General features: G+C 41.4%; 2 protein-coding genes across 13 annotated transcripts in view; one reads left to right on the top strand and one right to left on the bottom strand.

Moving 5' to 3' along the window:
- Positions 1-11558, top strand: part of PDE8B (phosphodiesterase 8B) — a 264788-nt gene extending 253230 nt beyond the window's left edge. For 11 of the 12 annotated variants that reach the window (XM_032335897.1, XM_032335899.1, XM_032335903.1 and 8 more), the window contains 5 exons: positions 2323-2540; positions 3887-4007; positions 6146-6313; positions 8403-8532; positions 9093-10878. In XM_032335897.1, coding sequence (XP_032191788.1) covers positions 2323-2540; positions 3887-4007; positions 6146-6313; positions 8403-8532; positions 9093-9202 — 747 coding nt within the window. In that variant the 3' untranslated portion in view covers positions 9203-10878. Of the gene's footprint in view, positions 1-2322; positions 2541-3886; positions 4008-6145; positions 6314-8402; positions 8533-9092 lie in introns of all 12 variants that reach the window. The other variant, XM_032335894.1, reaches the window with a different exon arrangement.
- A 1912-nt stretch (positions 11559-13470) lies between these two features.
- Positions 13471-24246, bottom strand: part of WDR41 (WD repeat domain 41) — a 44612-nt gene continuing 33836 nt past the window's right edge. The window contains exons 9-13 of the mRNA XM_032335910.1: positions 18924-19108; positions 18122-18243; positions 17225-17313; positions 16220-16353; positions 13471-13685 (exon numbers count right to left, since the gene is read on the bottom strand). Of these exons, the coding sequence (XP_032191801.1) occupies positions 13533-13685; positions 16220-16353; positions 17225-17313; positions 18122-18243; positions 18924-19108 (683 nt within the window). The 3' untranslated portion in view covers positions 13471-13532. The remainder of the gene's footprint in view (positions 13686-16219; positions 16354-17224; positions 17314-18121; positions 18244-18923; positions 19109-24246) is intronic.

The raw sequence follows: 24246 nt of genomic DNA, 5'->3' as shown, positions 1-24246 counted from the left end.
GCCAAAAAAGCTAACTTTTACATATATATACACACACACTCAGATTAACTGATCATGTTGGTGTTGTAAAGACATGGCCTTTTCTCCCAGCTCTCCCCTCCCCCACATGCCTAAAGTAGTAATTGATGTCATGGGAGAGACTCCTTTGCATGCCTGGCTGATTCATGAACCCATTCTCCAGGTATTCACAAGGAGCCCCCTGTGAGGGATCAAGGACAGGACTTCATTATTACAGCAAATGGTTACTTTGTCTAGAGGTTCCATTTTAGGATCAGAATTGGGCCAGTGGTGAATTATAAATCAGACAGGAATGAGCCATCCCCCCTTCTCCTGATCAGACATAGATGTGTGTGTATGTGTTTTGTGTAGGTGTGAATGTGTATCTCCTATATTGATGACTTACATAATTCTGAGAGGTTTCACGTCCCTTAGTCTTATTTAGAAGTGAGTAGTGTCCTCTACAGGTGCTGATTTATAGGACAGCCCTATGTACACCCTATGTACATCTCTTGCCACAGCTGGCAAGAGATCCCCTTCTTTCCTCCCCTTCTCCCCTCACTTGCACAGTGAAGCTTGTAATTCCTTTGCTGCAATTAGAACTGAAGCTTAGAATGCAGACGCCTCGGGAGAACTGCTATTTAGAGACTGAAATTCCTATCAGTCTGCAGTGGCCTGACATGAGATCATCCCCTTATTCTAAGACCCTGAGTACTTAGAAGAGTGGCCGTGGGTCAGCCAGAAGGAGCAGAAATGCCACCATGGTGGGGAGAGTTTGCCAAAGCCGATTAGCCGGAAGCTGATCTTGGTATTCACTTTAATCACCAACAAAATAAAGAATATGGTCCAAGAGTGATGCTTTTGAAGATCTTTATCACCTGTGGTTAAAAAAGGTGACATGAACCTGTGTTTGTACAGCCCTTTCTTGGAGGAGCCAGGGCACTTCCAGATCCATACTGCAGGCTCACAGCCCTCTGCTATATGCTGCACGAGACACTGCACTGCTGAGGCTGCACCGGGCCAGTAGAGGGCAAAACCTAAAGCATGAATGTCAAGACCAAAGTGATGGCAGCCCCTGCAGTCCAGAGTTGGAGATGAACCTCACTTAAGCAGAACCACTCTAGAAAAATAGTGACTAAATGCTTGATAAATCAGGGAGTTCTTGGTCACTTTATCATCTCCCTTACTCTCCCTCCCCTAAGAATTTTCCTTTAAATTGTGAATTCTGCTAGCGGCTGCAAAATCTGATTGAATTTCTCAAATAGCAATGGAAACAAGGCTAAGACTGTAATATAATTTAAAAGACATTTTCTAATTCTGACAGTCTTGCCAGACAATCAGAAAATGTAGAACTGCAAAGAACCTTGGAGAATTGGGCTGGAAGGAGCTCTTGAGCTCAGAGATTTATTTTTTACTTGTGCATGTGTGTGTGTGAGAGAGAGAGAGATTTTGTGCCTTTCCCAGTAAACTGTCAACCCCATTAGTGCGGAAAGCATGCCAGTGTAGTTCATCATTGTAGTGCTCACACTCTACTAACTAGAGCCCAGTAAGCCTAGAAGAAATGATTACTGAATGAATTCCCAAGTTATAGGATCTCTTACATGATAGTAGCCCATTTAATAACCCTTACCTAAAGTTGTAATCTGAGAAAACATTTGTATGCCCTTGTGCTTTTGGTCTGTGTTCTCAGATTAACACAGCAGGAGCTTAAGAAAGAGGGTCTCCCTTTTGCCTTTGCCGCCTGCTAGCCTGCAGCTGAATTTGGTTTTCAACGGCAAGAGCTGCCTTCACCTTAGTTGGCCTGGGAAAATTCTTTTTCTTGTCCGTGATTCTCTTGTACTGCTTGGCTCTAGTTCTTTTACCTTGGTGTGAAGAGTCTCGATGTATTTGTGCCACTTACTGCCACTCTCTCATTCTTTACCCAAGCAAGCAAATGAAATAAGTAATTCTTGGGATCATAGGCCACTCTATGCTCTCTCCACTCGTGGGAAAATGTCAGGGCAATACCACAGGGCAAGCATTTGGAAAGGCTTGTTTGGCTTCCTGCAAAGACCTGGAGTGAGTGGGTGCTGGAAAGAGAATGTAGGCATCCATCATAATAGATGTGTCCCATAGCTCAGATTTCTGTTTCCCTCCAGATACGTTGCAGCATAGTGGAGTATCTGTGCTATGTCCTGGGTAGCTTCTCAACTTCTAGGAAGTCAGAGAAGGCTCATCAGGCGAAGAAAATATTCTGGTCATCCCATCCCTCCTGAGGCACAGATAGGAGTGTAGGTCTCTGACAGCCAGTGGATAACATTCACCCTTGCCTCCCCACGGCCCCAGGGAAGCCTTGATCAGCTGGATGAGGTCGCAGCACTGATTGCAGCCACGGTGCACGATGTGGATCACCCGGGAAGGACCAACTCGTTCCTCTGCAATGCAGGCAGCGAACTCGCCGTGCTCTACAATGACACCGCTGTCTTAGAGAGTCATCACACTGCCCTGGCTTTCCAGCTCACTGTCAAGGACAGCAAATGCAACATTTTCAAGAACATCGACAGGTCTGTGGTGTTTGGGTTCCTGTGCTCAGGTTTTTGAAGTGTAAGTGGGAAATGGTGTTTTCCCTAACTTCAAGTCCTGAGCTGCTTCTTAGGGTAAGGAAAAGGAGAAAGAACAATAGTTGGACCATTGTATCAGACATTAAGATAGTCACCTTGCGCTTGTAAGCTTACCTGTACTTTTCAGACTGCTTTTATCTTTCGGAATTTCATTTGGTCTTCAGTGAGTTTATGGACATGTTTTACATATCCCCAAAGTAATTAGAAATATTGATTGTCTTACTGATAAGTACAGCAGAATTTTTGCCCTCCCAGGAGGACATCCTGCCTTTTGTGTAACTCAAGGAACATGCATCCTTTCTCATCTTCCCCCAGTTCAATGTTTGCCACTTAAAAACCTAACTCATGAGGAGACAGTGTTGTTCTAGATGTCCCAGCAGAAATGTTAAAGCCCAAAGGGTGGGACAGGTCTCCCCCTTCCTGGGCTAAGTGGGCCAGCCAGGAACAGACAGGAGCAATCCCTGGGGGCCACCACAGGCCTGCAGTCACTATGGCTGTTGCCCGTGGAGCAGCGGCCAGGCTGGAGGGCCAAGCAGACACAGAGCACAGAGCTCACTCTGGCCGCAGGGACCACACTTCGACATGAACCAAACACGCTGGTTTCTAGAAATCTGAGAAAACACGGAGACCAGTTATTCCACTTTCAGAAAGTTTCGTCAGTGTCAAGGACTGTTTTTAGAACTTTCACTGAAAGAATTTTCTCCAAGAGCCAACTCTACTGAGCTCTTCATGCTGGCTCCTGGAAGTTAGAAGAAGATGATAGGACCTGGAGAGTTAATGGGGCAGGTTTGCAGCTCCACGCAATACACCTTCGATCTAATTTAGAGCTTTTTCAGGGGAAAAACATGATTCTGAGGCCATCACCTGAGGAAGTGCTGACAAGTCTCTGTAATAGAAACCCGAGTCTGGACCACCTGCCTCGGGGACAGCTCACCAGGCTGCTGCTCCAGGCTTGCAGGGCAGGGACTTGACATTGCCTTCCACCTCACTGGGTTTGTGTTGCCAAGGGAAGGGAGAAGGAACCACTTTGTAAAGTAAGTGCCTACTATGTGACATCGCACACTCACGTCCTACGATGAAGGGTCCGCTGCACTGGGGACAGTGGAACAGCGTCAGCAAGTCCTGGCTTACCGGGAAGAGGCACAGGCAGACTTGATGATCCGCACTCGGTTCCCAACTCTGTGCCCCTGGCTTCCTCCTGCGCTGTGGAAGTGTGGGGAGATGGAAGCACGACAGTTCTAATTCCGGACCTGATATGAACAAGGCTCTTTGTCTTCTGGTTATTTTAGGAACCATTATCGAACACTGCGCCAGGCCATTATCGACATGGTTTTAGCAACAGAGATGACCAAACACTTTGAACATGTGAACAAATTTGTGAACAGCATCAATAAGCCAATGGCAGCTGAGGTAAGCATTTCCCCTGTGGTCAGATACAACCGAGCACTGTTCCCATCAGAGGCTACTCTGGCCTCAATGCACTTTCTCCTCATCCTGAATCCAAGGTGGCTCTCTGCCCGGAGCTGGGGAAGACGGGCTGGAAGTACTGGCCACAGTGTCCGCAGTAACCCTGAGCTCCCTGAAAGGAGGGTCCTGAAATAAGGCCCATGGTGACAGGAGGAGGTAGGCCCAAAGAGTAAGACAGACGAGGCCTGCAGACAACAGAGGCTAGCCTGTGTGGGGCATTTTAGAGGATCAAAGCCCTTTCTAATTCTCGGTCATTGGAGACCTCCAAAGTGGCTGTTTTTAAGGAGAGAGACCATCCAAGAGACACTCTTAACTACAGGGAACAAACCGGTGGTCACCAGAGGGGACGTGGATGGAGGAGAGGGGTAAACAGGTGGTGGGGATAAGACAGCACACACCCCCCGATGAACACGTGAGTGATGTTGGCAACTGGCAATTTCAGGCATATAATGTAGTGATGCCACACTGTATATCAACTGTACTGGAATTAAAAGAACTCAATAAAATAAAGAATAAAATAGAAGCTAAAATCTAGTATTGGGGGGAAAGTGGATATTTTAAAGAACTATATTCCTGCTGACTTGCATTAAAAACATTAGTACCTAAAGATTCCATATAGTCAAATTGTGAGTGCTAGTTGAAAACAAAAGCATTTTTCATTTTTTAAATTTCCTGATCTACCCTAGTCCTGCCTTAAGGCCCCTCCAAACTTGGGTTTCAAAAACATGCACAGAAGATTCACATCTCTGTTGTTTAAAAGGAGCTCAACTGACCTCTGAAACCATGAAGCTGTTCATAGCCCTGTAAAATTAGGAAAGCTTTGTGCTCCTTTCCACTGGGCAGAGGCTGCATATGTGGATGGATGATGAATGGCTGTCTTCAGAGTAACCTGATGATCAGTAAGGAGACTGTTCGTGGAGGACCCCTCACATGACCAGATGGAGGGACAGTGTCTACCTCACCTGTTCTACTTCATCTCCTGGGGCCCCACAGCGTAATGCCAGGGCCCTCTCTTTTCAGGAGACTGACTTATGGGGGTAAGGATCTGGGGAGTCAGGAGGGGGAAATGACACGGAATTTAGAGTTAAGGAAAGTCACCTATCAAAATAAGCTCCCAACTCTGTGTTGAGATCTATTATTTACAACAGTATGTATTGTAAGCAGTATTTTACCAGTGGTAAGAAATTAAAAAAAAAAAATTTCAGAACATAATTCTGTCCATGATGGTTTAATAAATAGATCTAGTCTCAGAATAAAACAAAACCCCTTAAAATGTCATGCAGTTTTTCAGCTTGGCAGAACTCTGGAAATGTAATTGTTTTTACACAATCTGATGTCTTTGGAAGCAGAAGATAGCAATCATCCAGGTTTTGTGTAACTGACCTATCACTGCATTTATGTAAGCCTACTCCCAGAACTGGCCACTTGGCTCAGGACCCCTGACATCCGTCACTAGGTCTGTACTCCTGCACAACTGGTCTTTCTAAACATGACCAAATACACCCAATCCTGCCCCAGCGCACTTTCATGCTCTTAGTACCCCCTCAACCAAGAATGTACTTGGGTCATGACTTGCCACCATTCAGTCGGAAAAGCAGCCAGGAAAGCATGAGTGGACAGACGCCTCAAGAGAAAAGGGATGGGACACAAAGTCATAGGACAGAGAGGGAGATGGCAGGCATAAGTAGTAGAAATAAATGAAGAAAGGATTGAAGAGTCCTATGTATGCGTTCTTTCCTATCTTTAATGCACTTTTATAAACCTGGCAGTGGTTTCTACACATCCTGATAAAACTGGAAGAAAAGCTCTCCTCTAAAATGCTATACCAAACTACTAAAAACAAAACCAACCCGAGGTAATAGTTACCTCTGGGGAATAGGATGGCAGTGAGGGGATGAGTGGTGACAGGGAGTTTGATGTTTTAAACTGTTTGTCTTGACTAAGTGTATTATATATGGAATTAAGGATGGGAAAACTTGAGTCCCAGGCAGGTCTGAATGGGCCTGGTTGCCGACCATCTAATGTCTGGCTACTGTGGTCATGATATCATTTTAACGTTAATATGACCATCTGTCTTCCAGATTGAGGGCAGTGACTGTGAATGCAACCCTACTGGGAAGAACTTTCCTGAAAACCAAATCCTGATCAAGCGTATGATGATAAAGTGTGCTGATGTAGCCAACCCATGTCGCCCCCTGGACCTGTGCATCGAATGGGCTGGGAGGATCTCTGAGGAGTATTTTGCACAGGTACACTGCCTCTCTAGGGAAGCTCCACTTCTCTTCTGGAAATGGCTCCAGGTCATGGAACTCTGGAGATTTTCCAGTTGAGTAGCCATCAATTAATACAGGAATCCTCCCTGGAAAGAAATGGCTCACCCCGGCCTGAAATAGACTTCTGGTTTGACTGATGTGGCTGGCCACCGACCAAAGTCATTCTAGGAGGGGATAAACTGAGCCTCTGAAAGTATCTTTTCATCATCAGAATGTCAGAACCTGAATTTCCACAAACACTGGGCTACCATCCGTTCACTTACCAGGTTGTTATTCTCTCCACTGAGCCCTGTGGGGACACAGAAGTGCAAGATGCACTCCCACTCATGGGCAGCTCATAAACAGCAGGGGAGAGGCGTAGACATAGATAGGTCCACACATCGCTAAAAATAGGAAGTATCTCTAAAGGAGGTATGGTAAATGCTATCTGAGTTCAGACAGATACGTTTCCTAGATGATAAAAAAAGAAAAAAAAAAGGAGCTTTGAGGGAATTGGTATTAAAGTTGTGTTTTTATTTTTTGAAAAGATTTAGATATATGGAAATAGGAAAGGACTTCGTGGGAGAGAAAGTATCATGTGTAAAATTAGTAAGGAAGAAAAATAGAATTTTTATATAAGAATAGCAATATGTAGTTCACTTTGGCAGTGTGAAGGAACAAAATCCAGAAACAAGTAGACCACAAGATGCTTTTGAAATACAGGCCTACTTCCAGGGAAGAGGAATGTGGTACGTATGTGTGATAGAAAGAAAAACACGCACGCAGCCCCAAGTCCTGCACTGGGGGAGGGCCTTTCGGAACAGCGGAGTGTACCACGACGGCAGGATAAAGAATGGTTCGTGTCCCAAAGGGCTGGCAGGGAGAGGACAGCCAAGTACTCAGTACGTTAACTGCAGCTTTCAAGGCTGAGAAGAGGAGCTCCAGAAATGGAGAAAAGTAGGGCAGGCAGTCTGACGTTGCCAGAAAGAAGGGGGTTAAGAGTAAAAAATCCGAACTACTCCTTGAACAACAGTGGAGATTTTAAAGATGCCTCATCGATTAATCTGGAATGAGCAAGCTGAGCCAAAAGCTTGTAGGAGGTCATTAATGGGCCTCCCAGGACCCACAGAGGCAGCCTGAAATACTACTCCTAATTATTCTCTAAGTACAGGCATGGGAGAGGAACACTTCTAAGTCATTTAATGTAAGTTCCTTGTTCAGCTGTCCTTCCCCAAAAAGGAATGTACTAATGTTCACAAGCGCTGTGGCCTAAGAATCACAAGTCAGAAACGAGGCCTCTCATGAGCTGGCTTCAGGTTCAGCACACCATCAGGAACATGGGTATCTTAATATTCAGCTCCACACAGGCTGGCCTTACACAAGTAAACATCCACTCTACTGTGCAAAATGCTCAGGCTGACATGCTCCTTGAGAACCGCATGACCAGTACTCAAACCTGAGCAATCCCAGTTTGCCATTCTTTGGAGTAAAAATAGTGTGCTTCAGCTCAACTGCTGAAATGCTTTTCCTCCAGACAACATCACAATGCTGTGCTGTGTGGTGTAAGGGCTTTATGCGGACTTCCCATTTTGTCAGAACACAGAATTTTAAAAGCACATGTACTCAGAGGTCAAAATTCATTAATTCTTACTGCTTCAATGAGGATATTGGTTAAGTGAAACTGGCTTTTTGAACTTCAGGCACGTGACTCCTGGTACAGTTTGGTGACAGTGCCTGGACTCACGCTAAGGCATAAGCACTGCCCCACCATCACTCCTGCACTCACTGTAAATGGTGGTATCATCAGTGTTAGTACTCAGCGCTACTAGTGGGACTGCGGAAGCCGATCTTCAGAAAGGGGTGAAGAGATCAGTGCTTCAGGAGGGGCTCTGGGATAGTACAAGAGACCTGAGTCCCTAGCTCATCAGGCAGTTGACTCACAGGAGCCTCAGGAGCTTACTGAACCTAGCGAGGTCTTCATGGTGACAGCTAGAGGAGGACCCATGTTCAGAGCTCTTCTGAGAAATGAGATGCTGTGACAGTTCCTCGTGTGCCCCAGCCCTGTGTGTGCTCTCATTTCTCGTAGACTGATGAAGAGAAGAGACAGGGGCTCCCTGTGGTGATGCCAGTGTTTGACCGGAATACCTGCAGCATCCCCAAATCCCAGATCTCCTTCATTGACTACTTCATAACAGACATGTTTGATGCTTGGGATGGTAAGAGAGTTGGTGTTTTGCCACCCCATAGGATACTGTGTTATACTTTATGATGATAACCCTTACTGACACAGGTTGGGCCTAAAGGTATACACGAAATGCTACTTTTGGTTGTGTGTGTGTGGAGATAGCTACCAGCTGTTTGCAGCCAGGTCGGGGGAGGGGGCGCGTAGGCACCTTCTGCATCCCTAGCACCTTGCAGAGAACCTTATGTACAGAAATCTCTGTACGTAAGAGATGTTTGATGTTTGATAATTGCAGCAGTAAGTCTTAACTTCTGGGAAGCAAAGGTTTCCAAAGTTTGCAGGTTTAGCCGTTCCTCAGGGAAACTCTAGAAAGAATACCAACAGCATCTGTGAATCAGAGTAGACCAAATACATTTTGTAATGTTGCTAATAAGTGACTGTATTTTAGAAACTAGTGTTAATAACTTACCTTCCCATGCTTGTATGTGCACTAGGGGACCTCTCTTCCACTTCTGAACCCCAATCTATCTCACAGAGCCCTGGCCTTAAATATGTTCCGGTCACCTAACTTGTGATTCTTTGATGTCCTTGCAGCCTTTGCCCATCTGCCAGCCCTGATGCAACATTTGGCTGATAACTACAAACACTGGAAGACATTAGATGACCTCAAGTGCAAAAGTCTGAGGCTTCCATCTGATAGCTAAAGCCAAGACAGAGAAGGGGACCTCGGGATCTGCGAAGGGCACTGTGAATCAGTCGTGGAAATAAGAGGCATTACTTTCTAGTGAAAAGGAGAGGTGTAGGTTAAAGAGTTGGTGTTTAATATTGGACCTTTGAATTATTTAAGTCCCCAAACTGCATTTTTAGAAAGTTACATTCCGTGAAGAGAAAGACATGTTCTTTTGAACACTTAGTGACAGAACAAACACATGGCAAAATCCTTTGTCCTACTGTCATCCTGTGTGTCCTCATGAAACCATGGAGCTCATTTACTATATATAACTAGCAGGACACAGCAGCAAAGACGGTGCCTGTGAGCCCATCTTGCTGGATGACCAAGTAGCTTAGCTAGTGTCTCTTACCATAAAAGTCACCTTCACTGTTTAGCTTGACTATTTTCCTCAAGAGTCTCAGCTGAAGGATTCATAATACCTAAGGGGAAAAAACTATATAAAAAATGAGCAAAACAACTAGGACCAAATCACTGATAAACTAGTTGATTTTGTCACCTCTATGGCTAAGCAGTTCCTTTGCTTAATGGTGTGACAAGCAAGGTTGACCACAGCCTTGGCCTGGTGAGTGCCTTCTGTAGACTGGAAGCAGTGGCCTGTGTAGCTGTCTTTCCTAGAAAAGGAATTCATCTTATGATGGGGAGGGACTGACACCTTATTTGGGGGGAATCCAAGAGCTTCCCTTATTGCCAGTTTACAGAGGCAGTCACAAGGCACTAAAGTGAGTATATAAAAGCCATTAAATTTGAATGCCCTTGGATAAACTTTTTTTTTTAAGAAAATTTATATACATTTGCTGTTAAAAGTTTTTATTAAAGCACTCTAAATTTGGTGGGTGTAAGTCTGGAGTAGCTTATGCAGTGTACCATCTAGACATCTCTTTTTGGGGAGGGATGGGGAAGTTTCAAAGTTCAGATGTTTTTAACCTATCTATATTTGAAACCTTGCCATTTTGCTTTAATGATGTAAAGAAGAAAAGACTGCACGATGTGTAAATAGATTGGAAAATAGGCATAAGGAGAAGCAGTAAATACTATTTTATGCTCTTAATTGTATGCTAAAAGCTTCTAAAGCACAAGTGCATATTTTTATACAGCTCTTTTGAAAACTTTCTGTGATCTACATAAAGTCAGACTTGAGATTTTCCTTTCTCTTTTACCAAACAACCCTTCTCTATGTATTGTAAATATCAGAAACTCAGTAAACAAAATATCTTCATTTTCCTTTTCAAATCCTCTGTACTCCATGCTGCATTTTAATGAGGTATAAACAGAGGCTGAATCAGTTGAGTAGTAGTTATTTTTTTCAAATGAAAATTGGAATGCAGAACACTTGAAACCAGTACATGGAAAGAAAAAAAATGACTTATCACTACATAATGTGCCAATGTTTTTTTCTATGTTTTGTACCAAAAAATGAAATCATATATGACAATTCCACGCAGAGAAATGTATCTAAATTATTTTTGTTAGAAAAGCGAATGTGCTTGGTCAGGACAGCAGCTAGCTTTGTGTTGTAATGCTGCACCATGTAAATGTGATGAAAGTGTTTTTGTGAAGTACTTGTAACTAAATTCCTACAGCCATTTTTCATTCCCAACAGCTGTTTTTATTTTATCTCTTTGGCCTAAACTTTTCATTATTTCAAAATTTCGCTTTAGTGTCCTTTATTTCATGAGTCACACACTTTATTTTCAGACACATTAAATTCAGGATGTCAAAATCCCATTTTAAGGAGCTAAATAACTTGCCTAGGCTTCAGAGACTTGCTCGAGACAAGGACCGTCTTTACCTCGTCATGTCGCTCTCAGTTCCATTTGGTAAGTAACATTTATCAGATGTTTGACATTTTCTGTATGAATGTTACAGCTTACTCCTTATAATGTCAAATTAAAATGTTAAAGGCTTTAAGACTGCCAGGTACCAAAGCTTTAACACAGCTACAGTCTTAATCAGTGTGTAATCCTCTGAACTGCTAACTAAATATTGCATTCTTCCATATAGTCTTTCAGAAGGTATAAACTATTATAAATGCCTCTTTATATTTGTTTCCTAAAACGTTCTGTGTTGAACACACCCCCACTAATTAAGAAGAATGCTATCTAATATAGGTAGAAGTCATATTAGACCGACTACTTAACTACAAGTTAGTTAGAAGATCATTCTTGTACAGGTAACAATATTTTATAATTCTAAGTCAGGACTGGTTTGTCTTAGAGGCAAAGAACAAGCCTTAGGCTGAGAAAGGAATGATACAGTGCCCCTGAAATTTAGGCTCTTGCTTGTAATTATGTGAAGACAGCTAGAGAAGGAGGTAACAGGGTATTTTTTTAAAAAATGACAGGACCCACTACCTACTGTTACTTTGGGTGCTTCAAGTTCAGCTTCTAGCAGCAGTCTACACACAACTACTGAGCAGCCATCACATCTGAGCCCTATTAAAATCTCTCCTCTTTCTGAGTGGGAGGCTTCCCTCCAGAAAGATCAGAGGATTGATGGTGGTACTTACAGTACTAGTTGCTCCCAAAACTCACCTATGGTTTCTGTCACTCCATGGGAACAGATTACTAGCTGAAAATACTAACCCAAAACCTATTAGGAAATACAACAGTTAACCTGTATAATTCATGGAAGAGGTCTTACACAACTCAAGAAAACAACTTGAAAAACTTAAAAGACCTCATGTAAAATGTCCAAAGAAAAAGCAAGCTAGTAATGGAAGAAGGTCCAGTTATCAAAGAAAATTTTAAAGCCCGAAAATGACTGTGAGATACCTAACTAAAGTGATCAACAACCTGATGCACTAAGACCAGGGCAAAGGGCTAATGGCAAGGTCTTACCTGCATGGGCCTCAGTTTCCTCATTCCTAACATCAGGGCATCAGACTGGCATAGATGACCTTGCTCTTCCAGTCCGGAGGTAGCAGAAGCAATGGTCAAAGGTAAAACTAGTAAAAGCAACAATTTATAAAGATTCCATTATGGATGAGTGGGAGGAACAGGTGAACTGGCAGAGAGCGAAGGAGCGGGAGTCCTCCTCCTACATGATAACAGGACTCTTTGATCAGCACTTTCAGCATAACTCCACAATTAACTCCACTTTCTTTTTTAATTTTTATTCTTTAGTACCAAAGGGGAGAAAATATCTGTTCTAAGGCTGGTGGGGTGATAAAGAGGATTAAGTTGGAGTGGTCCTGCAAGTAACTACACAAACGAAGCCTTTCTCAAGTCTTTCATATTGGAGGAATGGTAAGATCAATCAGGCACTTGCGGCCACACTGACTTGGGAAGCACGGTATCTCTTTACTGCTCTAGCTCTCATTCCAGGCACAAATGAGGGCTGTGTGCTGGTCCGGTCCCACCTAGCTAATAGCCATTCAGCCACTTCACATGGGGGGAGAAAACCACACCCTGGTACGATTCCTATTGACCTGAGTTTGTAGGAATAGTAGCAGGTAAACTACAACAAAAGCATTTAAAGAAATTGGCACCACCAATAAAAAAGGTGGAGTTTAACAGTGAGAAACTCAAGTTGCTCACAGAAGGTTCTTACTTATTTAGTAAAGACCAGGAAATCTGTAGGATATAGGATATATTTATCACAAAGATTCTTAATCCAAGAGGCTCTAAGGAAAATCAAAGAACAAAAAGCTTCTAACGAATGCCAGTTTTACTCTTCTATTTCCACCTCCCTCACAGGGTCTAGGTTCAGAAGAAGCAGCTCAAACCCAGCACTCACCCCTTGAGCAGCAGCACAAAGCACAGGCTCCTGGAGGTCTCCAGCTGTAAATTCAAGAAGTGCTACATCCTATCTGTTGTTCAGTGGATTTCTCATTTTTATCCCAAAATATCTTGTATTTTCTGAAAAGTAGGCTTGTTAAATTTTTAAAACAGGTATAGTTAAAATACTCATTTTGAGAATAAAGGCAGGTACTTTAAATTTCACAAGGGTCTAAATATGAAAGTACATGTAACTTTTTAAAAAATTTTCGTGATAAGAATGTAATTAGAGGGAACAAAATTATACTAAATCAAGTGAGTGAGAGGTTCTGAGCACTATAGACCCATTTCCTCAGGTTACTGCTATGTGAAAAGTCAAAAAACGTATAGTGTATTCTTTGGTGAATGTACTAATACCGGAGAAACAACTTGCAACTCTTGATCTGGGGGTTGGGAGTTTGAGCCCCTCACTGAGTGTGGAGATAACTTAAACTCTTTAAAAAAATAAATAATACATTATAAATTTCAGTATTACCCTATATTTGACATTCAAGGTTCACACACAAGTATTCCAAATTCCTTCAACTAAATGTCAAGATATAAGTCACCATTCTCCTCTAATTTTTGAAATAATTTTAAACTGCGCAATCCAGATTCTCTTTCTCCATTTTTCCACAAAATAATGAGATGGTCAGCAGAGCACGTCACTAGTCCATGATCTTCGAAGTATAGAAACATCTGTAAAGAAATGTAAAGCTACTGATTATAGAAATTTCAAAGAGAAAAGGTGAGGCTAACACTAGACTAACAGGTGCTTGTAAGGTGGGTAACTTGTAGACTTACTTGAATCTGAATGTCAAACTCATTTTTCATGAGAAATTGTGTAATGGTCTAGCGTTTATCTATATGCTTATATATTTTAATAATCATAACAACTATTTTTGTGAAGTACATGAATTCCCACAGCATTTTTCAGTTTTGCTGTAATTCTTCAGGTATTTCAGATTATGTCAGAAGTACAAGGAGAAGTGCTTAGTCAGTTCTACCTCCCCATTCCCATTATTTATGCACAGTTGGCTACCAGTAAAATGTCTAAATTCCTAATTCGGCAAGATAAACACTGGCTTGAGCTCTCTAATCCATAAGCATTTACAGAATGCCATCTGTATGCTCTGGTCCCTACCAAGAAGAAGGTTCTAGTTCAGTTGTGAAATCACATCATAGTTGAAACAAAGACCTTGTAACCAGGGTACTAAAAAATGTAGGATTTGCCACAGAAAGAGAAGACCTAGATGAGTAGATGAGTAACCACTGAAACTGTCAAAACTTCAAAAACCTAAAACTTCCCAACTGAAGGGAAGGTCATATCTGATGAAGAAAAGAAGAATTTAAAAAAAGAGCTAATGAGAAGGCAGCAGAGCTACCTCTGGAGTAGAGAGCAGAGCTTGGCAAAGGCAAGAATGAAACGAAGGAGAGAAACACAATATCGAAGAACAGGATGGGAGTTTTCTCTGAAATAATTTTGAACAAAACAGGATAAGGCCTCAGCTGATGATCTCTAAGTGAAGAGGGGGAGGAAGGGGAGCAAAATACTACAGGTAACAGGATTGGCTAGAAAGTAAGGGTAAGAACATAAAAGGAATGAGGAAATTCAGGAAGCACCAAAAAGGAGCCAAGATTTTTCTGAAAGAAGCCAGAGATTTAAAAAAAAAAAAAAAAAAAAAAAAAAAAAAGCTTTAATGTCAACACTTTAAGGAAAATTCCTCAGGTCTACACTATGGCAAATATGCCACTATGAAGGTTACCCCCACCATTTTTTTTTTTTTTTTTAAAGATAAATATACTTGAGGGAGACTCCCCACTGAGCTGGGAGTCCGATGCAGGGCTCCATCCCAGGAACCTAAGATCATGACCTGAGTCGAAAGCAGATGCTTACCTGACTGAACCACCCAGGTGCCCTTAACCCCTGCTATTTAAAAACCTTTAGTGGGGTACCTACTGTTTTAAAAATAAAGCCAAAATTCACCAGCCTTACAGGCAAGGACATTCACAATCTGATGCAAAACTGCTTTCTCAGGCTTTCTCTCCTCCTAATGTCTGTTCACAGAAAACCACTGCTCTGGCCTAGCCAGTCTGCTCCTGCCTCCACGTCAATACAATCTTTGCACTTCTACCACATTCTATTCTCCCCAGTACCACACTACACAACAGCCACCTAAGCGAAAGCAGAGTTAAAAAGCAGAACAAAAAAGGAAAACAACTGGGCTAGTGTTAGAGGAAAGCAAGGATAAACAAGACCCAATACCCAACATTAGGGAACTTGGGGGCACAAGGCTATGTCCACCCTCTGCAACCTTCTAATTCCTAAGCACTCACTGTTTACAATCATCTGGGCCTGCCTGAGCAGCTCAGGGTAACAACTTACTTGGGCTGTGTCCTTCCTCTCTATAAGATCCAAGAGGGCAAGGATTATCCTACGAGTATCTTTGTGAACTCGTGTCAAGTCTGCTGCCTAAAATCTAGGAAATGACTGGTAAGTGTGGTGCTCCTCCTAAGCATAAACACACATTCAAATGAAGCTGCTGCTCAAATGAAGCTGCTGCTCCCTGGCTGTGAACCAGGGGAGAACAATGGAAGACATTCATTACTTAGGGCTCTGCTTATAGATGATTACCAGTTCTGCTCATCTTACCTCGAATGATCTTATTCCCTTCATTAGAGGCAATATTATAAATATTATAGTAAATTTAGTAAATACTAACGTATTTGGATTTCCACAAGTTAAGAGTTGTGTACATATTACAATTCTTAACTAATATTTTCATATATGTACAGCAATAACCAATGACCTAAGACTTAGGAAAACTAACAAAATACGATCCTTCAAAAGAAGGTTAAAAACAGTGCTCTGTTCCAGTCTGCAAGGCTTTAACTCTACATATATAATGCAACCCTCCATGCACCCTCTACTACTGTTAGGTATTCAACATGATTCATGCTGTCCGATTCTCAGCTGTCTCCATCTCCTAAATAATTGTGGTTAAGCCCATTTTTAGAAGGAACACATTCCTTGCTTCCTCACATCATGTCTTTTTTTTTTTTAATTTTTTATTTTTTATAAACATATATTTTTATCCCCAGGCTCACATCATGTCTTAATTGCACATGCTATAACCTATCCATGTTTGGAATGAGCAAAAACATACAAAGAAAAAAAAACCAGGTCTTTATATGAATGCCCTAAACCTTTATATGCCTATTAAAAATAGTACCTCCACGGATGAGGAGTGTCCAATCAAATCTCCAATAAGTTCCAATGAACATGGAGGGGCATTTTCTTGTTGCTTTTTAACAGGCTGGCTGGCTTGTTTGTTCACTCTTCCAAATCCCCACATGTTAAAAAAACCTAGAAAAACAATCATTTCGATCACTTCCAAAATTACTGTGCTCTTTACTTCAAATATAAGATCAGAAAAACAGAAAATTTAAATGCAAAGATGTTCTGTACTTAGTTTAGTCAAGGGCTAAGGCAATGGTATGAAACACTAAGCTAGGGTTTTTGTAAATCTGTTACTTCGCTTCATCTTAACTACCAGGTTTGCTGCTCATTTCTTTTATTGGCCCCATCTACCCACTGGTGAAGGTGTAGTAACATGACAAAAATGCACTGGGAATCAAAATCTCCTCTCTCAAAGAGGAGAGCAGTAAAAGGCCTGGATGTCAGTGTCCAAAAAAAGAAGTCACAACACAGATCTATCAACGAAGGGTAGATGAACAGCAACGTGTGTCCAAAACAGTATCCCAGCACTTAACCTGACCAGAAGAAACTCCAGAGGTACCAGCACCTGAGTTCTTACACAAAGGTTGCTAATGAGCCAGTATTTTGTTTTTCAAACCAAAGACCTGCAGGTCAAGAGCTTGTGAGATTATGATACAAACACAAAAGTGTTTTTTTCCCATAAACTGAGTTTGATATCAATGCTTGCAGGCTGAAAGAACACTTAATTTGATATCTGATGGTACAAAGCCTCCTTGCCTATCAAGCATTATGACAGACAATGAATAATTACTTTAATGGGCCATATGTTCAGAAATGAGAGTTTCCCTGAGAACAATAAAATACTAGTTGACTTGAAGAAAAACAGGCAGTTCTGCATTAAAGCAATATTAAGATATGAATCTGAGATCCCGATTAGCATAGGCATCACAGTGTACAAGACTCCTGTGCTGCACATAACCGCCAACCCTCTGCCTTTCATATAAGAAAAGACACGCACCTGTTGGGACAGGTTCGGCGGCAAGCTGCTGTTTTTCTCTTAACTCCCAAATGCGTACACTGCCATCTTCTGAGCATGAGATTAACTGCCTGTCAAAACAGAAAATGTGTGATAAAAAGAGAATGCACCATGGAGGGCCAGTGCTACATTTGCGGTGAAAAATCAGTGGAGCCCTCAGCTGCTTTTCTCCAGCTCTCGGCAGGAGCTGATAAAAATCCCAATTTAACATGACTTCACAATGCAAAGTAAAAGCACTCTTTGGGAGGGGCAGCCGTTATACTGTTAAACTGGCTCAAATGATAAATACCTCATCCCATTTTGTAAAACACAGAGTGTGTATTACACTTGCACAATATCCTGATCCGTCCCCCCCTTCCCACCTCTTACTCTAGCTCTTGTCAGGGTGGCTCTCACACTAAAAGTATCCTGCATAGAAAATAGTATTTCCTTCCTGTGACTTCATCGCTAGAAACGCAGCAGCCAAATTTATAGTGACAGGAAAGCCCTCGCTTAGTAGCCTCACACTACAAGATGACCATCTCTTTCTGGCCATGGACAACTACAACGAAAAGATGATTTTATGGAAAATCTAACAAGAAAAATGAGCACACAGCACCCAAAAGTCTTTGTCTTTTTAAATAAATACCAAATTTTAATGTTATCTCTCCTTATAACAAAACTCCCTGTAATTCATTTGAACCCTGCTTCTTGTAAATGTTGTAACACACTGCCACAAACTCTTCTGTTAGAGACAGCCATGGGTATTCTCCATATCCAAAAAAAAATTACCAGATCAAACCAGGGGCCAGATAAGCTTTGCCACTGGAGAAATTACCTTGGAGGCACTGGGAAATGTGAGTTTCTTTCATCTGTTATAGAGCAGATGGGAATGTGTACCTGTTCGGAAGTTTGGCAATATGCAGGACGTTAGAGTCATGGGCGCTTTTCTGGCAAGCAATCACACGCTTCATTTGAAGGTTATACACATATAAACCCCTTCCAACTGCAGCAAATACATTCTGGTGGGGAGGGAAAGTTGAGAAATGGGCATAAAATTAGTACTTGCCACTACACAGCAGAACAGATTTCCAGCCCGACTATGACATCAGAAAGCCATGTTACCTTCCCTATTCCTAGCTTTTAGTCCTAACTACCGTACTGCCCCCTGAAGTGCAAAGGAAAGCTCAGGGCACTTGAAAGGCAGGAGGACACAACCACCAGCACAGAAGTTCTGCATGTTACATGCCTGAGCATCACCTTCCCTCACTGAACTATAACACAGAGAGAGCAGCTATGGCTGCAGAATGGCCCTACTGCGGAAGCTGCTGAAGTACCACTGCAGCTGTCATTCACATAACACACTATCCCTGCGACAGTACTTAGCTTCTTTTTGCCTGGACAACATGAGTAAAATTACCTGCACTCCACATCTTAAGCATCCAAGAGACCTATAAAGGACACAAGGAAGTGTATGCTATAGGGACACTATCGTCTTAAGAGCCTCTGAAGGATTTGCAAAAACATTTTTCCAAATGCATTATTAGAAATACCTTTTTACTAAAACAACTTCAACCTTATGAAGGTCCTTTCACCAATATTTATGTTACTACAACAGCCTCACAACATCTCATTAAGGTGAGGAGAGCAAGTACTACTGCCAATTCCCTTCCCTTCCCTCCCCTCCCCCTTTTTTTCTTACCTCTTCATCCCATGTGAAATGATGAATAGAAATGTCGTTTGGTTTTTGGCAGAGTTTTATTTCTTGCTGGGTGTCCAGTTGTGGAGATGGGTCCCAGAAGTTGCATTCACAGGCCTGCACAGTCCAGTCCAGGATATCCCAGATGATCATTTCTCCAACATGGGAGCCAGTTACAAAACTCACATCTAGGCAGAGTTCATTTTTGCCTCATTAGTTATCATTTTACAGAGGTTAAAGGTAAAAAAAGGAATGGACTACCTACTAGTAATGCTCTATAAAACAACATTTAGAAGAGTGAAATACCTAGAAGCCAAACAGATATATATAACAGAACAGCAAGAAAGAGACTCAAGTCTACTTAGTTTTTTAGTATGTGACAACAGCATTTTAATTCAGTGAGGAAAGAAATGCCTCACACTGGATTATCTGGTTAACTAACTGAAGACTAGAAATAAAAGAACCTTACCTTGGATCATATACTGTTTAGAAAATGGACCTTTCTCTGGTGTCTCTCTTTTCCTGTCACAGTATTACCATACTCACACTTGTGACACCGGATGTGTGCTGGCTTTTCCCACACCAAGCCATTCTGTGACTCTAGCTGAGCGTCCTACAATTTAACTCATTCTGACACTCTACTGGAGGTAGCATCACATGCCAGCTGCAAGTCCAGGTTGTTACCTGTGCTTCTGACCAATCAGCTCTAAGTCGGAGGTTCTCACAGCGCCCCCTCAGGTTCAACTGATTTGCCAGAGCACCTCACAGACCTCAGGAAAACAGTTTCCTGTTTGCCATGAAAGGATACGATAAAGGACAGAGATGAACATCCAGAAGGAAATCTGTAGGACAAGGTGTGTGGGGAGGGCTAGAGGACTGTGGAGCTTCCCTGTCTCGTCCATGTTCTCTCCAAGTCTGCGGCTCTCCCAGCACCTCCACGTGGGGGGCAGTCTGGAAGCTCTCCAAACCCCACACTCCTGGGATTTTTATGGAGGCTTCCTCAGGTAGGCATGATCAATTATTAACTCCATTTCCAGCCCCTCTCTGGAGGAGGGTGGAGCTAAAAATTCCAAGTTTCTAATCAGCATGTGGGTCTTTCTGATGACCAGCCCCCATCCAGAAGCCCACTAAGAAATAATGGTCTCATTACAACCAAAGACAATCCTACCACCCAGAAAATTCCAAGAGATTTAGGAGCTCCTATGTCAAGAAATATTAGACCAAATATTAGAACAAAAGATGCTCCTTGTGCTCTTATCACTTAAGAAATTATGGGGGTTTTAGGAGCTCTGTGCCAGGAACTGGGAGCAGAGACCAATATATTTTTTCTATTATTTTACATATGCCAAAGTAAATTTCAAATATATTAGAACATTAAAGGTGCTTAAAGGAGGGGCACCTGGATGGCTCACTAAGTTAAGTGTTTGACTATTGGTTTCAAGCTCAGGTCATGGTCTCATGGTTGTGAGCTGAGTCTCCTTCCCCTGCTCACTCAAGTGTATGCACTCGCTTTCTCTCTAAAATAAGTAAAATCTTTTTAAAAAGATGCTTAGGACTGCCTGGGTGGCTCAGTGGGTTAAGCCTCTGCCTTCAGCTCAGGTCATGATCTCAAAGTCCTGGGATCGAGTCCCACATCGGGCTCTCTGCTAGGCAGGGAGCCTGCTTCCTCCTCTCTCTCTCTATACTTGTGATCTCTTCCTGTTAAATAAATAGAATCTTTAAAAAAAAAAAAAGATTATTGGGGCGCCTGGGTGGCTCAGTGGGTTAAGCCGCTGCCTTCGGCTCAGGTCATGATCTCAGGGTCCTGGGATCGAGTCCCACATTGGGCTCTCTGCTCAGCAGGGAGCCTGCTTCCTCCTCTCTCTCTGCCTGTCTCTCTGCCTACTTGTGATCTCTGTCAAATAAATAAATAAAATCTTTAAAAAAAAAAAAAAGATTATGGACATTGGGGAGGGTATGTGCTTTGGTGAGTGCTGTGAAGTGTGTAAACCTGGTGATTCACAGACCTGTACCCCTGGGGATAAAAATAAATGTAAGATGCTTAAAGGATTGAAAAAATAAAGGTAAATGCTTTTATAAATGAGCAGTGCTAAAAAGCTCTATAAAAGGCAGGGTGGAGAAAGATTTATGTGTAAATATTTGCTCAGCAAAAAAAAAAAATCATATTTAAATGACAAAAGGATGGAAACACTTGCAACTCAGATGTCAAAGTGGGTCTGTTATACTTGATACATAAGGAGCTCCTAGAAACCACTAAAAATAAGACAAATACTCCAGGAGAGAAATGGGGAAAAGACCTGAATAGGCAAAACAAAAAATACAAATGGTCAGTAATGATGTGAAAAGTTACTCAATTTCCTTAATAATCAAATCTAAAAGCAGTAAGATACTACTTATTGATGTGAAAACTGGGAAAGATTTAAAAAAAAAAAAAAAACAGGAAAATACCCAATGCTGGCAGTAGCATAGGAAATCAACACACTTCGGGCCTACTAATGTCCTAGTACAAACTGCTATCGTCCTTTCAAGTTTGTTGATATGCATCAAAACCTTTAAAAAAAAATGTAAACCCATTGATCCAACAATTCTACTTCTAGGAATTTATCCTTAGGAAAGTAGATAAAAGATATATATGACAAGGTTATTATACATATTATTAAAAATATGAAGATAAGTATCTAAATATCCAGTTGGGGACTGAATAAATAAGACATCTGCAAAATAAAAATAGTAATGCTATTATTAAAAATTGAGTTGTAAAAGTACGTTTCTATTGCTTTAGAAATATACCCATAACATAGTATGACAAAACAACAAGCCATATGTGTATATATCTACATATGCACAGAAAAATGTCTAGAAGGATATGGATGACCAGTGCTTAATTCTATAGCATGGGACAATTTTTACATTCTTCATGTTTCTGTTTTCTCATTTTCCTACTATGAGTATGTATTACTTGTATAATAACAAGTTTTTATAACCTTAAAATAAAATTAGCCAACTAAGAAACCTTATAAATTATATATGTAATAGAAAATGGACAACTGGGGTGCCCGGGTAGCTCAGTCAGTTGACCAGCTGCCTTTGGCTTAGGTCATGATCCCGGAGTCCTGGGATGGAGCCCTGCATCCAGCATCCTGCTTGGGAGGGAGTCTGCTTCTCCCTCTGCCTATTGCTCCCTGTGCTTATGTTCTCTCTCTCTCTATCTCAAATAAATAAAAATCTTTTAAAAAGGAAAAAAAAAAAAGAGAGACAACTATTGACACTAAAAATTATCTTAAAGAAATTAATTTATTTTAATCCTACATATTTAGGTAAGGTAGAATAGAACAATACAATGTGAGTCTAAAAATCCAAGTTCTAATTGTGGCTCTATTACTAGCCCCTGGTCCTCAAAAAATCACTTAACTTTTTCTATCTTCGATTTCTTATGCATTAAATGAGGATGAGTGTAAAAATCCAATAACAAATGTGTAGCTATTTTAAGAAAGCATCTAATGTTATCTTTGAGTTCCCAGGATTACTCTGAGTCCCCAGTATTATTCCATAATGATGGTATTAAGACATTAAGTTATTTGTAATGTAAGAAATCAAAGATGAGTTAATTATGCTTTCATTATTCCATTTATCAAATGAACCATGACATAAATATCTAATTACTAGATGAACAATCTCTTAGAAATAAAAAAAATTACCAACAATCATACATGTAAACATTATTTTGTCTTGGTTCCAAGTCCAATTTCTATGTTTGTTAACAGACTACAGAATTTGCTATGTGAAGAAACAAGTGCACTTCTCCTCTGTGCAGAGAAGTAAGTTTCTAATTTTATTAGTGGGACAGTTAAAGTAGTACTACTCTTTCCATGACCTTCCTTTCCATCCCTTTCCCTCCTCTTTCCAATTTCGTTCAAACTACAAAAGAACCAGAAAAGTGAAGGAGTGAAGATTCTTGACACTAATTCCGCATGTGTCATTTTAACAGTTAACTTAATCCCAAGACCACTGAGCTGCCTGCTCTGACTTAATCCTCCCAAATGTCTGTGATTCATCTATGCGTTAGAAATAGAGTATTTGTGCCCAGCTGGAATTTTTCACCTAAAACAAAATACTGGTATTCAGCTAAGTTAGTGTAATTTATCACTGTGTAATATATATTCCCAAAGAGGTCACTCAAAATGTTTCACACAAAACCACCTCAATGATATATATGGATGGATTTTCATCCAATGTAAGTATCAAAAGTCACTTAGTATGAAATCTTACTCTTGTAATTGTCTATCCTTCCCTCACAAGTACTAATGATTTGTGATTACCATACCATGGTGTCAAAACAAGAAAAGGAATAAAATGAAGCAGCACCAGAGCCTTTTGCTAGAAGGCATAAACAAAGTTATCCTATATGTCTGTGTTAGAAAACCTTCTGCTCACACACTCAGATATCTCTGGCCAACCTGTTATTCATTATCCACATTTGTGGCAATTCTGTCCTACCATTCTAAGGTTGCCCGGGCACCTCAATGAAAAAGTACTTCCCCTGTGAAGTACAAACCCAGTAACTATCCACATCCTCCATGATAACTGTGGGGAAAAGACACAGGGCTGAGAATGGAGCTGGGAATTACACAACAGAACCGTATCAGGATCACTGAAATCTGCAGTACAGCAAACATGCCTACATACAAAATACGACTGTCATAATATCATTTTCAAATTCTAACAGACTCTTTGTCCATATATGATTCCTCAATACGCTTCTGGCTTTTTTTTTTTTGGTAGTGTAATTTTATGGTCAGGGAGTTAATAAAGTAGAAAATACTAAGGGTTTCCTGTAATTTTCATTACCAATTTTTTGATTCTGGATTTCCATTTTCCTTCCCTTAAGAAGTTGCAAAGAAATACCTAAAGAACACTTTCTTGGTTAAACTGTCACAAGCTTCTTTGCATATTACGCAGCAAAAGAAATGTCACGAGGTTAGGGCCTTCTGAGTAACCTCCCATCACCTTCACTGAGGAACCCTGCGGGACCAATGGTACCGATGCTCCATCACTAAACAACTAGGCCTGACCAGTGTAATGGGCCAGGGCACTGCTGTGCTTTGGTTAGCAGCTCCAGGGCCTTGGAGCTAAGGGCTCAGTGTCAGAGAGTCCCCAAGTAAGAGCTTGTCTTTTGTGCTGCCCACCATGGCAAAAGAAAGTCAGAGCCGCCAGAGAAAAATAAATGGGTGCTCCCAACATGTTAACTTCTATCACCACAGACAACCTAATCTTTCGAAAGCCTTGCAGCTGGGTTGTATAAGAAGATGGCTATCAGGGAAGAGGA

This window comes from Mustela erminea, chromosome 3, assembly GCF_009829155.1.
Source record: "Mustela erminea isolate mMusErm1 chromosome 3, mMusErm1.Pri, whole genome shotgun sequence".
NCBI lineage: Eukaryota > Metazoa > Chordata > Mammalia > Carnivora > Mustelidae > Mustela > Mustela erminea.
The sequence above is the reverse complement of the archived record's forward strand: the minus strand, read 5'-3'. Positions and strand labels throughout refer to the sequence as shown.